At 40.9% G+C, this 11,087-nt stretch overlaps 4 protein-coding genes across 4 annotated transcripts; 1 reads left to right on the top strand and 3 right to left on the bottom strand.

The window, feature by feature from the left end:
* The first annotated feature begins 807 nt into the window (after positions 1-807).
* Gasu_61570 (histone H3) lies at positions 808-1,657 on the top strand. Its single transcript, XM_005702664.1, has 5 exons — positions 808-997; positions 1,047-1,180; positions 1,238-1,342; positions 1,393-1,469; positions 1,521-1,657. Exons 1-5 carry the CDS (start codon positions 907-909, stop codon positions 1,552-1,554), a joined length of 441 nt encoding a protein of 146 aa, XP_005702721.1. The 5' UTR covers positions 808-906; the 3' UTR covers positions 1,555-1,657.
* A 9-nt stretch (positions 1,658-1,666) lies between these two features.
* Positions 1,667-3,417, bottom strand: Gasu_61560 (putative zinc-finger protein). The gene has a single exon (XM_005702663.1). The coding sequence runs from the start codon at positions 3,375-3,377 to the stop codon at positions 1,893-1,895; it is 1,485 nt and encodes a 494-aa protein (XP_005702720.1). The 5' UTR covers positions 3,378-3,417; the 3' UTR covers positions 1,667-1,892.
* A 336-nt stretch (positions 3,418-3,753) lies between these two features.
* Positions 3,754-6,817, bottom strand: Gasu_61550 (uncharacterized protein). Its single transcript, XM_005702662.1, has one exon. It carries the CDS (start codon positions 6,808-6,810, stop codon positions 3,970-3,972), a length of 2,841 nt encoding a protein of 946 aa, XP_005702719.1. The 5' UTR covers positions 6,811-6,817; the 3' UTR covers positions 3,754-3,969.
* A 9-nt stretch (positions 6,818-6,826) lies between these two features.
* Gasu_61540 (SNARE-interacting protein-like protein) lies at positions 6,827-11,086 on the bottom strand (the record flags this gene model as incomplete). Its single annotated transcript, XM_005702661.1, has 4 exons — positions 6,827-7,553; positions 7,609-7,743; positions 7,795-9,803; positions 9,869-11,086. Coding segments are annotated over 4 exons (4,037 nt in total), but the record flags the coding sequence as incomplete, so codon positions are not given.
* Position 11,087: the final 1 nt, after the last annotated feature.

Genomic DNA, 11,087 nt, shown 5'->3' with positions numbered 1-11,087 from the left:
TGGTATCCTCTTCTATCTGCCAGGAATCCTTTCGTTCCATGAATCTTTCAACAGCTTCATCAACGACAGTATTCAGACCAACTCCTGGGGGACCAGAAACCATAAACATTCCATTTCCAGAGGCACTTTGTGTCGTACCATTCAAAAGCAAAGTTTCCTCATTTTTGAATCCTTCACTAAATCTGGCAGATAATATAGCGGAATATTCTGGGCGTGCCAGTTTCGTTTCTGATTGATTGAACGAGTGAACACATCGACGGGAAACCCTTCGCAACGCTTTCGTCGCAACACAGGTCAGCAAAAAAAACTTTGTGGTTGCCATGAAAAGGTGGCTGAGGTGAAGTATTACAAAACGCCTCGTATATGTGTGAGAACAACTCAACGTCTATTCATCAACCCAAGTGAATGAAACCCACAAAATCATTCGTTCTTCCCAATCAAAGCAGTCTCCTACAACTGAAGATATGGCATGGAAAGAATTATCTTTACCCATGAATGCATATTCAACCAAGTGTACATGTAAGAGAAATAAAAACTGTCCGTTCAATGTATATGATATATAAATTGGAGATTATTTGTGGCATGTATGTTCAAACTATCAACACGTCAATCACGGACTCATCGATGATATGATTGATAAAATGGCTGTCATTTGTCACTTTGAATTTTATTCTTTTCAAGTAATATGAACTGAAAGTGTTGTGTGTATTCTCTCTTTTGATACCTTTCTTAGGAATTCCAATCCCAGTCCTACCACTCTCTCTCTCTTCCCCCCCCCTCCTCCAAAAAGAAGGAAAATTTAAAAATCTAAGGCGAACCCGCCATAAATTATTTGGGTCAAGTTGAGCTCTTTCAAGGATTGTCATTGTACGTATGCCAGCATAGCAACTGAAGAAAAGATAGCAAATGCCTCGCACTGGAAAGATCTTGTCTCGTTCGGTCGTAGGAGGTGACCGAAACCGAAGAGAATCAAAACTCATGAAAGCTAGTCAACCTCGTAAGCGTTACTTGAAACCTCGTATTCCATCTGTTGAAAAGTGGACAAGCTTCTTCTACAGCAAAAAATTCAACGGGTGTCAAAGCACATAGATATCGTCCAGGTACGAGAGCTCTAATGGAAATCCGCAAGTTTCAAAAGAGTACGGAATTGTTGATTCGCAAGTTACCGTTTGCTCGTCTGGTACGTGGTTTTAAAATAGACCCGGGAATCTGGGTTGAACACTTCATGTCCACTTAGGTAAAGGAAATAACTCAACACTATCACCATGAACTTCGTTGGCAAGTTGAAGCAGTCCTAGCTCTTCAAACAAGTGCTGAGGACTATCTAGTTGGTTTGTTGGAGGTAAATATGATGAAAAGTTTCATGCTTTGATTAATAGAATGTAATATTAGGATGCTAATTTATGTGCAATACATGCTAAAAGGGTCACTATAATGCCAAAGGATATGCAATTAGCAAGAAGAATCAGGTAAGAATGTATAAACTGCAAGAGAAGATGTCTCATTTTGATCTATGATAGGGGATATCGTGATGACCCACACGCTTTCATGTGATATCGCTCTATTGTGAGTCTGTAAATCTCGAATTTTGACTGAATAGACTGGAAAATAGTCACTTTTGTGAATGAATACTTTGAATAAATTCTTCCAATCAAAAACATGAAACAACATATAATGACAATCAACAAATATACTCTATTTACACAAACTATAATGCATGAGTCATAAAAAATCTCTTCTATCGAGCAACCTAGAACGTTTTCGAACCAACAGTAGACACAACGATTTCCCATCTCGCTCTTTGTAATATGAACATTTCTTCATCGCTTCATGAACTTACTCTCACTAAAATATTTATCCAACCAAGGACGATCATGAATGAATTTATCCATTCAATTAGACTCGGAACATTGCATCGAACAACTGGAAAACATTGAAGACAATGCTGCTAAACAATCGGAAGTTTCCTCACCAAGACATAATTCTTCCGCTCCATCATCTTGTACCCATTGCGACTGTTCAGCAACCATGTTCTTTTTGACTGATTCAAACTTAACCTCATTGACCTCCAAGAGTTCTACAGACGGAGTGCTAAAAAACTGATTTGGGTGCTTCATGACATTTGAAACATTGCCGACACAGTCCTTTAAAAATGAAGGATCACGAGAAACTCGTCTAGAACCATGATTTGGTCTTCTCAATGGCAAATGTTGTTCAGTGGCAACATCCGCAACAACATGTCTTTCACAAGTATCAGGAAATAAGCGTCGCCTTTCATTCATTTGACTTGCATTCATGGTTTCTACATAACAGAATGCGGTGTCCGGAACAAGATTAGGCAAAGAAGGGTCAAATACCGATATACTATCCCATAAATGATAAGATGTAGAAGAACTATCCTCGAAGTTGATCTTATTCCAACTTTCCTCGTTCCATATTGAGGAGATCTCGTCCAATTCTAACATTGATAGGTCTAAATTAGAACGAGAGCGCTGACAGTGACGCTCAGAATTCTTCAAACTAGCATTTTTTGGAGCCAAGTGATGATGCTGTGTCGTTTCTGTTGAAAAGTTATTTTTCTCGCCATGTTGACGATTAGGATGACTGTATTTACATTTCTTACCATATGGACATCTGCCAAATTGTAAGAAATCAAAACATTCACGTCTAGATAAGGCTTTGACCAGAGTTTGATCTCTTGGAGGGTGATTATACTTGCATTTCGTTCCGTAACTGCATTTCCCTGTCTTAAGATAATAGATGCAATCTGGGCGGGATCGTCTAATGGGATACTTGTATGAAGAGTTCAATTGGTTGTCCTCACTGTTCACCAAATTACTTGTGAGTGTCACACGAGATGCTTGACTAGCTTGGGTCTCAGAAGAATCTGATGAAAGCGTCCAATCTGAAAATATTTCATTTGCACTATTACAACCAAAAGAATTTGGAGTTGTCGATACTAGAGACGTAAACGGATTCTGAATTTTTTGCTGGGAACCAGTGCCACCCAATTTGGAGTCTTCATGCTTGCTCAATGACAAATAGTCCAACGAATGATCAGGATATGAAAACAGATAGGATGAATCATCTGTAAATCTTTTGTCCTGTTGGAATACAATTTCCGATATGGATGAAAGTGAATTGCTTGAATGAGTATAACGCAACCTTTCATTCCAATCTTCATGGATATCATTATATGGTTTCATTCCATGTTTTTGCAAAGTGCTTGTCCCGTTCAATGTATTTCTCCAATGAGTAGTTTCTGAAAGAGTCTTATCTGTTTCCGATAGTCCCTTGCCATTCGAGAAGTCTCTTTCTACTGAGCGAAATAAGAAGTTTACATTAGCGCCACTCAAAGCGTGGCTATTATTCGACATAAGGGTTGTGAAAAACTTTCAATTAGTGTCGCAATGAAATAGAGCTTCAAAGTCCTTGAAGGAGATAGATCCCTTTAAATACCTAGGGACGCCCTTTGCGCCAAAAAAGGATAATATTCAGTACTACCCAAAACCTTTAAAACCTCGGTAGACCACTAAAGATGGGTTATTTCGTTATTCTTGAACTAGACGAGAAATGGACGGTTCGTACGGGTCAAAAAGGTTTAAGAAACCAACTAAAATGCGATATCAACAGTTCTCGAGACGAAGCTCAACTACAACCCAATTCAAATATCCATCTGCTCTGAATATTCCATCTATTCTCATTTTTAATTTTACAAAAAAAATGCCTTTTGGTAAACATGGCGCCCTTTCATTCATTGGCATTTTTTTTACTAATTTTGGTAATCTCAAGAATTTCTTGACAACTCGTCAAAATTTCAAATTTTACGAGTGCCCAGAATCTTTGATTTTCCAAAGAAAGTTAAAACAAGAAGACCCTTGTATTCCTTGACAAACAATGAACTGGTTATAACTTAAAACTTTCTCTGGGAAACAAACATCGTGTCATCTTCATTTACGAAATTTAAGCCTATATTTTGTAACCACCTCTCAGGTCAAGCACTTGGGGACCGTCATGTCCCGCGATATGGTCATCGGAACTCACCATGCTAGATGACAACTGTGAGTTCTCCATGTCATTCCGAAAACTACTTGATTGGGAGTCTCGGAAAGAAGGAAGCGAAGAAAGCCTGGCAAATGAAACATTTTCTGCCGTTGCTGAAGCTTCCACTCCTTCTTGCATTTGTGTCTGGGCAAGAGGATAAATTCCTGCTGCATTCTTCAGAGTAAACCCTTCCTGTAAAAAGGTGTCGAATGACTCAAAGAAAAGCAACAAGCTGTAAATGAAAGACAAGTTTCTAACGTTGTCATCCGGTTTTAGTTCTGGTGGACCATTGATAAATTCATCCGAAATCTTACTCTCATAACCTTGATCAGTCTTTACATTGTCGATCACTGATGTTATATCATTCCACTCCTCGGGAGAATGACTTTTTGCAAAAGCCCACATTTTGGCTCTCCAGTTTTGTATAATCTTAAGTCGCAAATGTTGATAATTCAATAGCAAAAGTTTCCGACATTGAAGAAAGTTTTCGCGTGCCAGCAAGATACGTGCTGGTGGAGGCCTTTCTTTTCGGCGAACACTAAAATGTTGTATCACAGTCTCGTATCCACTATCTACTGCATCCATAACATTTGTGAATTCAGGTTCCAAGTGACAGAGATATGCACGCCAAATAGAGTCGGAAAATTCTCCAGTTAAAGCAGGTTTCGACGATATAACAGCGAAGAGATGAATGAATCGACGATACATGGAGGATAGAGACTCGAGCATTTTAGGAAGTGAGTCATGGGCGACACTAAGAGAGGGATCTGCCTTTAAAGTAGCGCGAACACGACCAAGAAGAGATTTGATCTTATTCATGCTCTGACTAGTCTCTTCATTCACTTGGAAAGCGGTCTTCAAGGGAGCTTTGTTAATTTCCAAGAATATGGAAACAATATGACGAAAAATTTGTCTTTCTGTTGATGCAACTTCAATCAATGTTTTCCTCACCTCTTCTGCTGCACGATGAGGCCATAAAACAAGAGCAATGATACCCGTAATCCCACAACCTGCAAAAACACTGATTGTTCTTGAAGCAGGATAAACAAAAGTGAATTTTGGTAACCAGTACTGACAAGATATTATGAAGTATTCCGAAAAAATGAACGCTAGACAAACGACTAGATAAGGAGGATAACGTACTGCAAAATTGGCGACAACAAAAGTCCAGAGTCCCAACCAAACAGATAGAATGTAAGGATTATGACCTGCAAAGACGGTTGCGGCATATGCTAAAGCAGAAGAAACGATAGTTGAGGCACAATACAAAACAATTCGAAACAGCGTCAACTCTATTCCTCTCATAAACATAATAATAACCATAATCATGGCAGCCAATGCGTTATAAGTTTCCATGAAATGTTGTTCAGCAGCAGAAAATTGAGCAGCAAAAATGATAGGAAAACCAACTATAGCGATAGTTAAGGTATGTTTGAATAGAAATTTGAAATTATTTTGATCAGTAATCATTCCAAATAATCTCTTAAAGTTAACAAAAGGACGTAATAATTCTTTCACCCAACTTAACCAGTTCCTTAAGGGCGCAAACTTGTATTCTGTTCTTTTCTTCTCCAAGTCACAAATAGAAAGATGAACGTCTTCAATACATCGCTGCAGACTACGAAGACCAAGCGAGAAAAATAACATCGATATGGCTTCAAACGCTTGAGGAAAGCTATTTCTGTCAAAGATATGATCATTTCTCCAATATCTTCTCAATAAAACAAGACTCTCTTTGGCTATTTGTTCTCTAAGTTTGAATTGAATATTACAGGAAGAGGAATGATGCCCTACTTTAACCTCTGTTGCCAAACATTTGATCTCCTGACAAATCTCTTCGAATCTATCCTCAAAAGAAGTAGGATTGGAACCGCATAAACGTTGGAATGAATTGGGTGTTATGCCATATCCTCTTCGAATGACTCCAGAAAAAGCTTCAAGATTCACTAAAACATCATCAACTTTTTCTGTCAATATTCGCCACTCTTTAACAGGTTCTGCTCTCCACGGAGGATCGATACAAGGCTCAAATGGAAGATAATTAATCAAGACCTGACAAAAATACAAAGTTTTTTGTAAGTTTTGACTTTCTTCAATTATTCTGGAAGGAATTTCTGATGATTCCTTGCTCCATATGTATTTACCAAGAAGCGATAAAATATTCCAAGTCTTGAATAGAATCTGTTGCAAACTATACTCAAGTTCCTCTTTTGCAGATTTTGGAAAAATAAACAAAGCTGCAACACATCCAGTTCCTGAAGCAAGACATACACTTACTAAAGTAGGATATACTGCATTCCAACTTTGACTGGTTGGAACTTTGATGGCAAGAAGCACTTGGATAGCAAACATAAGGTTAGCAAATATGCCCATTGCAGTTAGTTCAGGCTCCAATCTTAGGAGTGCAATCAATAAAGAGAACACAAGAAACAGAAAATACAGAGCATATGCATTTCCCGAAGCAGCTGAAATACATATCAAGGAACAGCAACAAGAGATCAGTCCAGCAAATAATAAACTTAAACAACCTCTAAATACAGAACCCACATAAGGATAAGGACTTATGACAGCCTGTGCAAAAAAAACAAAGACAGCAATATAACAGACTACAAAGCCACGAAGCGTTTCAACGAAAACCAACGAACTCAAACCGGCAGTGGAAATAGAAACACGTAAAGCAAAATGTGTGTTTGTCGATAAGAGGAACTTTCGAACCTTTCTCCAGAGTTCATAAGTTCGATGTCTCAACCAAATAAAATTGGACATTGTCTGTCTCTCCTTCTTCCCATAAGAAACGTTGTACAATTTATTTTGCGAAGCAAGTTGATTACAAACTATTTGGTTNCAACAGACCCTGATGGAGAAAGTTGATTAGTGTCTTGTACCACGTTGTTGAGGTTTTCGATGAACTTCTTTGGAGTCNATATCNCAGAACCGCCTNTAATGACGTCGTGACCCGTACTCTTGGAAAGTTCATACGCTNAACGCATTTCAGAAGCAGTCNCACCACCAGCAACAAATATAATCNGCCGACGCTTTCTGTTGTTACTTCTCGAAACTCGCGCGATACGCTCACTTTCGTTGTCACTTCCGTTGACGGATTTGCTGTTTCCTCTTTCAGCGGAAGAATCTCTACTGGCACTTCTTCGTCTTCTAATACTGCCACTTCGTGACCTTCTCCGTACACTCCTACTGGATCTACCTCTTTCTTGCTCTTCGTCATCGCTGCTTGAAGTATCAGGTCCAAACTCTGTAACTNCAAAAGGATAGCTAGCCTTGGAGAGCCCTCTAACCAGTAGATCTTCCATAACCTCACCGACAACTGGAACATATCGGGATAAATCGTATTGATGTGAATGAGTACTACTCGCACGTCTACTTTTTTCATTCCTAAGTTTCTTGTTGCGATTCTTTTCCAAGGTTNCATTCNATTTGAATAAACCATCTNCAATACTATGTTTGTCTTCGGGAATGGCTGCTNGTTCAAGCAAGTCACGAAGGTCTTGATCCTGAATACAAAAATATGAATGCTCTCCCTTGAAGTGTAAAAAAAGGAGTGCTTACAGAAAGTTCTTGTGTAGCAATACATAATAATACCAAACGAAGTCGGTCTTCCATTGAAACGGCACCATCTCTGAGAATCGGAGATAAGCGCATACTAATATTCTTAATAGGTTTCCCATTTGCATCGACACCAGTCTAAATGAAGGATTCAGTAATAACTATAAAACTGACAAACATGTTTCTTACAGCCATATCTTGTTCACATAAACTTNTTCTTTCCAAATCCTTTTCATAAAAGCCTCGCATACACTCCTCCAAAATATTTGCATGGAGTGTAAATTTTGACAACCGTTCTTCATACGCTGGAAGGTCTTCAAGAGCAGATCTTNGCGATTGTAAGTCTTTCNCATCCTTTGTTCCTNGAACTTCCTTTGCTGTTTTGTCTTTTTGAACAAATTCTCTGAACGATTCAACCAGAATGCTGACGGCATCTGCAGCATGTTCATGTCGCAATCTATTCCAGACAGGGTCGCCCCATTCGTCCAACACAACTTCTTTGTAGGAGACAGAGCCTTGTAGATCTCTGCAACTATATGCATACTTCNTTCCATATGGATCAGTATCATCTNCAGGAAGAAGATCATTACACATTGCTTGATAAGTATACTCATGCAAAAGAGGCGCAACAACATCGACTGATCTATCAAGAATAAGAAGCGTTGTTGAGTATTTGTCACCTNTTGAGCTTGAACCCTGAACGCCGCCAGGAATTNTCTTCTCAAACTCATCAAGCTTTCCTCCCAGATTTGTGGCAATACTTTGTGCAATAGGTTGCGTGGCACTATATCGAATACGAGGTCGACAGTGAAGAACACTGCAAACCGATAATAGGGAACTTGCGATACTATCAATGCTGTCATTGACGACTTTTCGATTACCAGAAAATAGTTTCGAAACTCCCCATTCGTGTCCCAGAGAAAAAACTCGTTCTTCCACCGCTNAAAAGTCAATATTGAGTTCAGTGAAATTCNTTNGAGACTGAACAAAGCTGTTAGAATCTCGAATCNGATGCATAAGATCGTCTGGAACTCTAGAAGTTGTAAAAACATTTGCTGCTCCATAAAGAGGTACATTTTCTTCTCCATTGTTCTTACCACCACGTGTAGAGGAAGGAGATAAATCTGTTTTCNGTGCAAAAGCTGGATCAAAATCTGCAACCATTCGGCAAACAGAGTCGTGCGTTGGGGAAATAAAGTAAAGGGCAGTCNTCCTCGGAAGCCTTTGTCTCTTCGTCCCAAGAGACTCGACCAAAGTAACTCCTTCCGCAATAATATCTGCCATTCTACAACATGAAGATACAATCCGAATGCCACGGGAGTCAGCAACTNGCACTTTCCAGTTACCTTGTCTAGGCCCTGCTNTACGTATCNTACCATTCNAAATGCGTTCTTTTGCAAGAGTCCGTAAAAGAGATCCTTGCTCTGTATTTGAATCTNATACATCCACTTCGTCATTTCTTCCTGTGGCTGTCNCTTCAGCCAAATATGAAGCAGGTGAGCTTGGAGATAAAGGATATCCTGGAGCAAAACCTTCTTCTNAAAAGTGGTCATCCTGAGGCGAAGGCTGACTAGCATTTCCGTTAGTTTTAGTTTGTACACCATTCTCCGAAGGTGCCTTGGGACTTTTCNTTTTTCGATTTGTTCTTTTTCTCCACCACCAAGCAAAGACTCCCGCACCAATAAGCAGGGCTNCCCCGGCAACCGAACCAACAACAATGCCAGCTNTTGCACCACCACTCNGAGAACTAGTAGATGAAGTAGGAACTGATATGTCCTTTNCAGTCNATCCTGTTGCAACTGCATTCGAACCGAACACAGATTGAAGGGCTGAATTAAGAACACTTCCATTGTCAAATGCAGCTTTCNCAGAATTCGCTNTGGATTGAGAAGGTGCAGTAACTTGCAGCAATAGTGAGGCATCTGCGACACCTTTTNCACTGCGAAACCAATAATTGTAAAAATTGCTTCCTTCTNGGAAAAATATTCTAACTGCCTTAGGACTTGAAAGATTAGCAAATGGTGTCGAACCGGCACGCGCAAAGGTTGTATTAATACCAGAAGCTCCTNTCTGACTCGACAAATCCTTATTCNAAGCTGTTCTGAAAGCTGAGTTATTCTGTGGAGAATTAAAACTTTGCGCAGTAACACCTGCTNAGTCAGCTTCAACATTCNCAGCAAATTGACCTGGCTCAGGAGCTATATAAAAAAACAGAAGCTAGGTTAAAGCGGTAAATAGAAAAAACCAGAATCTTACTTGGTACAATCTGCGTTGGTATTGGTGTCGCCTNCGAAGCAATAAGTAAAGACACAAAAATAAACAAGAATATCACGTACCGTTGGAGTCGGACTTGGAGATAGCGAAGGTGATGGTGTTGGAGACGGCGTAGGAGACCTTGTTGGACTCGGAGTTGGAGAAGGTGACGGTGTTGGAGACGCTGTAGGCGTAGGAGACGTTGTAGGACTCGGAGTTGGTGTAGGAGTTGGAGGAGGCGTTTTCGTCNCCGGTACTGGAGTTGGTGTAGGAGTTGGAGAAGGCGTTTTCGTCNCCGGTACTGGAGTTGGTGTAGAAGTAGGAGACTTTGCTGGAGTAGGAGAAGGCGTTTTCGTCNCCAATACTGGAGTTGGTGTAGAAGTAGGAGACTTTGCTGGAGTAGGAGAAGGCGTTTTCGTCNCCAATACTGGAGTTGGTGTAGAAGTAGGAGACTTTGCTGGAGTAGGAGAAGGCGTTTTCGTCNCCAATACTGGAGTTGGTGTAGAAGTAGGAGACTTTGCTGGAGTAGGAGAAGGCGTTTTCGTCNCCAATACTGGAGTTGGTGTAGAAGTAGGAGACTTTGCTGGAGTAGGAGAAGGCGTTTTCGTCNCCGGTACTGGAGTTGGTGTAGGAGTTGGAGACTTTGCTGGAGTAGGAGAAGGTGTTCTTGTCGTCNCGGGATCCGGAGCTGGGGTTCTTGTTGGAGAAGGAGTCGGAGACTTTGTCGGAGTTGGCGTAGGTACAGGTGTTGGAGAAGGAGTAGGCGTCCTTGTTGGTGTTGGAGAAGGAGTCTTTGTTGGAGTGGGAGAACTCGTCGGCGTCGGATCAGGAGTAGAAGACTTTGTGGGTGACGGACTAGGAGTGGCACTTGGCGTTGGAGAAGAAGTTGGAGACTTCGTAGGAGTAGGAGTCTTTGTAGCTGTTGGATCCGCCGTTGGAGTTGGTGACGCGGCTGCTCCACTTNAGGTGGTAGAAGGCACCGAAGTGGCCGAAACCGCCTTACCGGTACTTCCAGAACTGCGCGGGCTCNGGGCTCCTNACAGAGTGGCACTTGGAGTTTGTGTAGGTTCAGGTGCTTCTGTGGGATGTGGTGCCTCTGTAGGATCAGGTGCTTCTGTAGGATCGGGAGAGGAAAAACCTGTCGATAGTAGGGAAGGAAACACACTGAACACGCCTGAAGAAGAGAAGCTCGACGGTATCGCAGAAGAAGCACTTGTAGCTGAAGCTGA

This window comes from Galdieria sulphuraria (assembly GCF_000341285.1).
Source record: "Galdieria sulphuraria unplaced genomic scaffold scaf_95, whole genome shotgun sequence".
Lineage (NCBI taxonomy): Eukaryota > Rhodophyta > Bangiophyceae > Galdieriales > Galdieriaceae > Galdieria > Galdieria sulphuraria.
This window is presented reverse-complemented; position numbering and strand designations above follow the sequence as displayed.

What these genes read in the sequence shown, in the direction of transcription:
- Gasu_61570 (XM_005702664.1), top strand. Translation starts at nt 907, where the DNA reads ATGCCTCGCACTGGAAAGATCTTGTCTCGTTCGGTCGTAGGAGGTGAC. An exon ending in CATGAAAGCTAGTCAACCTC is followed by an intron (nt 998 to 1,046) that starts GTAAGCGTTACT and finishes AAAGTGGACAAG; the next exon opens with CTTCTTCTACAGCAAAAAAT. An exon ending in CAATTAGCAAGAAGAATCAG is followed by an intron (nt 1,470 to 1,520) that starts GTAAGAATGTAT and finishes GATCTATGATAG; the next exon opens with GGGATATCGTGATGACCCAC.
- Gasu_61560 (XM_005702663.1), bottom strand. Translation starts at nt 3,377, where the DNA reads ATGTCGAATAATAGCCACGCTTTGAGTGGCGCTAATGTAAACTTCTTA.
- Gasu_61550 (XM_005702662.1), bottom strand. Translation starts at nt 6,810, where the DNA reads ATGTCCAATTTTATTTGGTTGAGACATCGAACTTATGAACTCTGGAGA.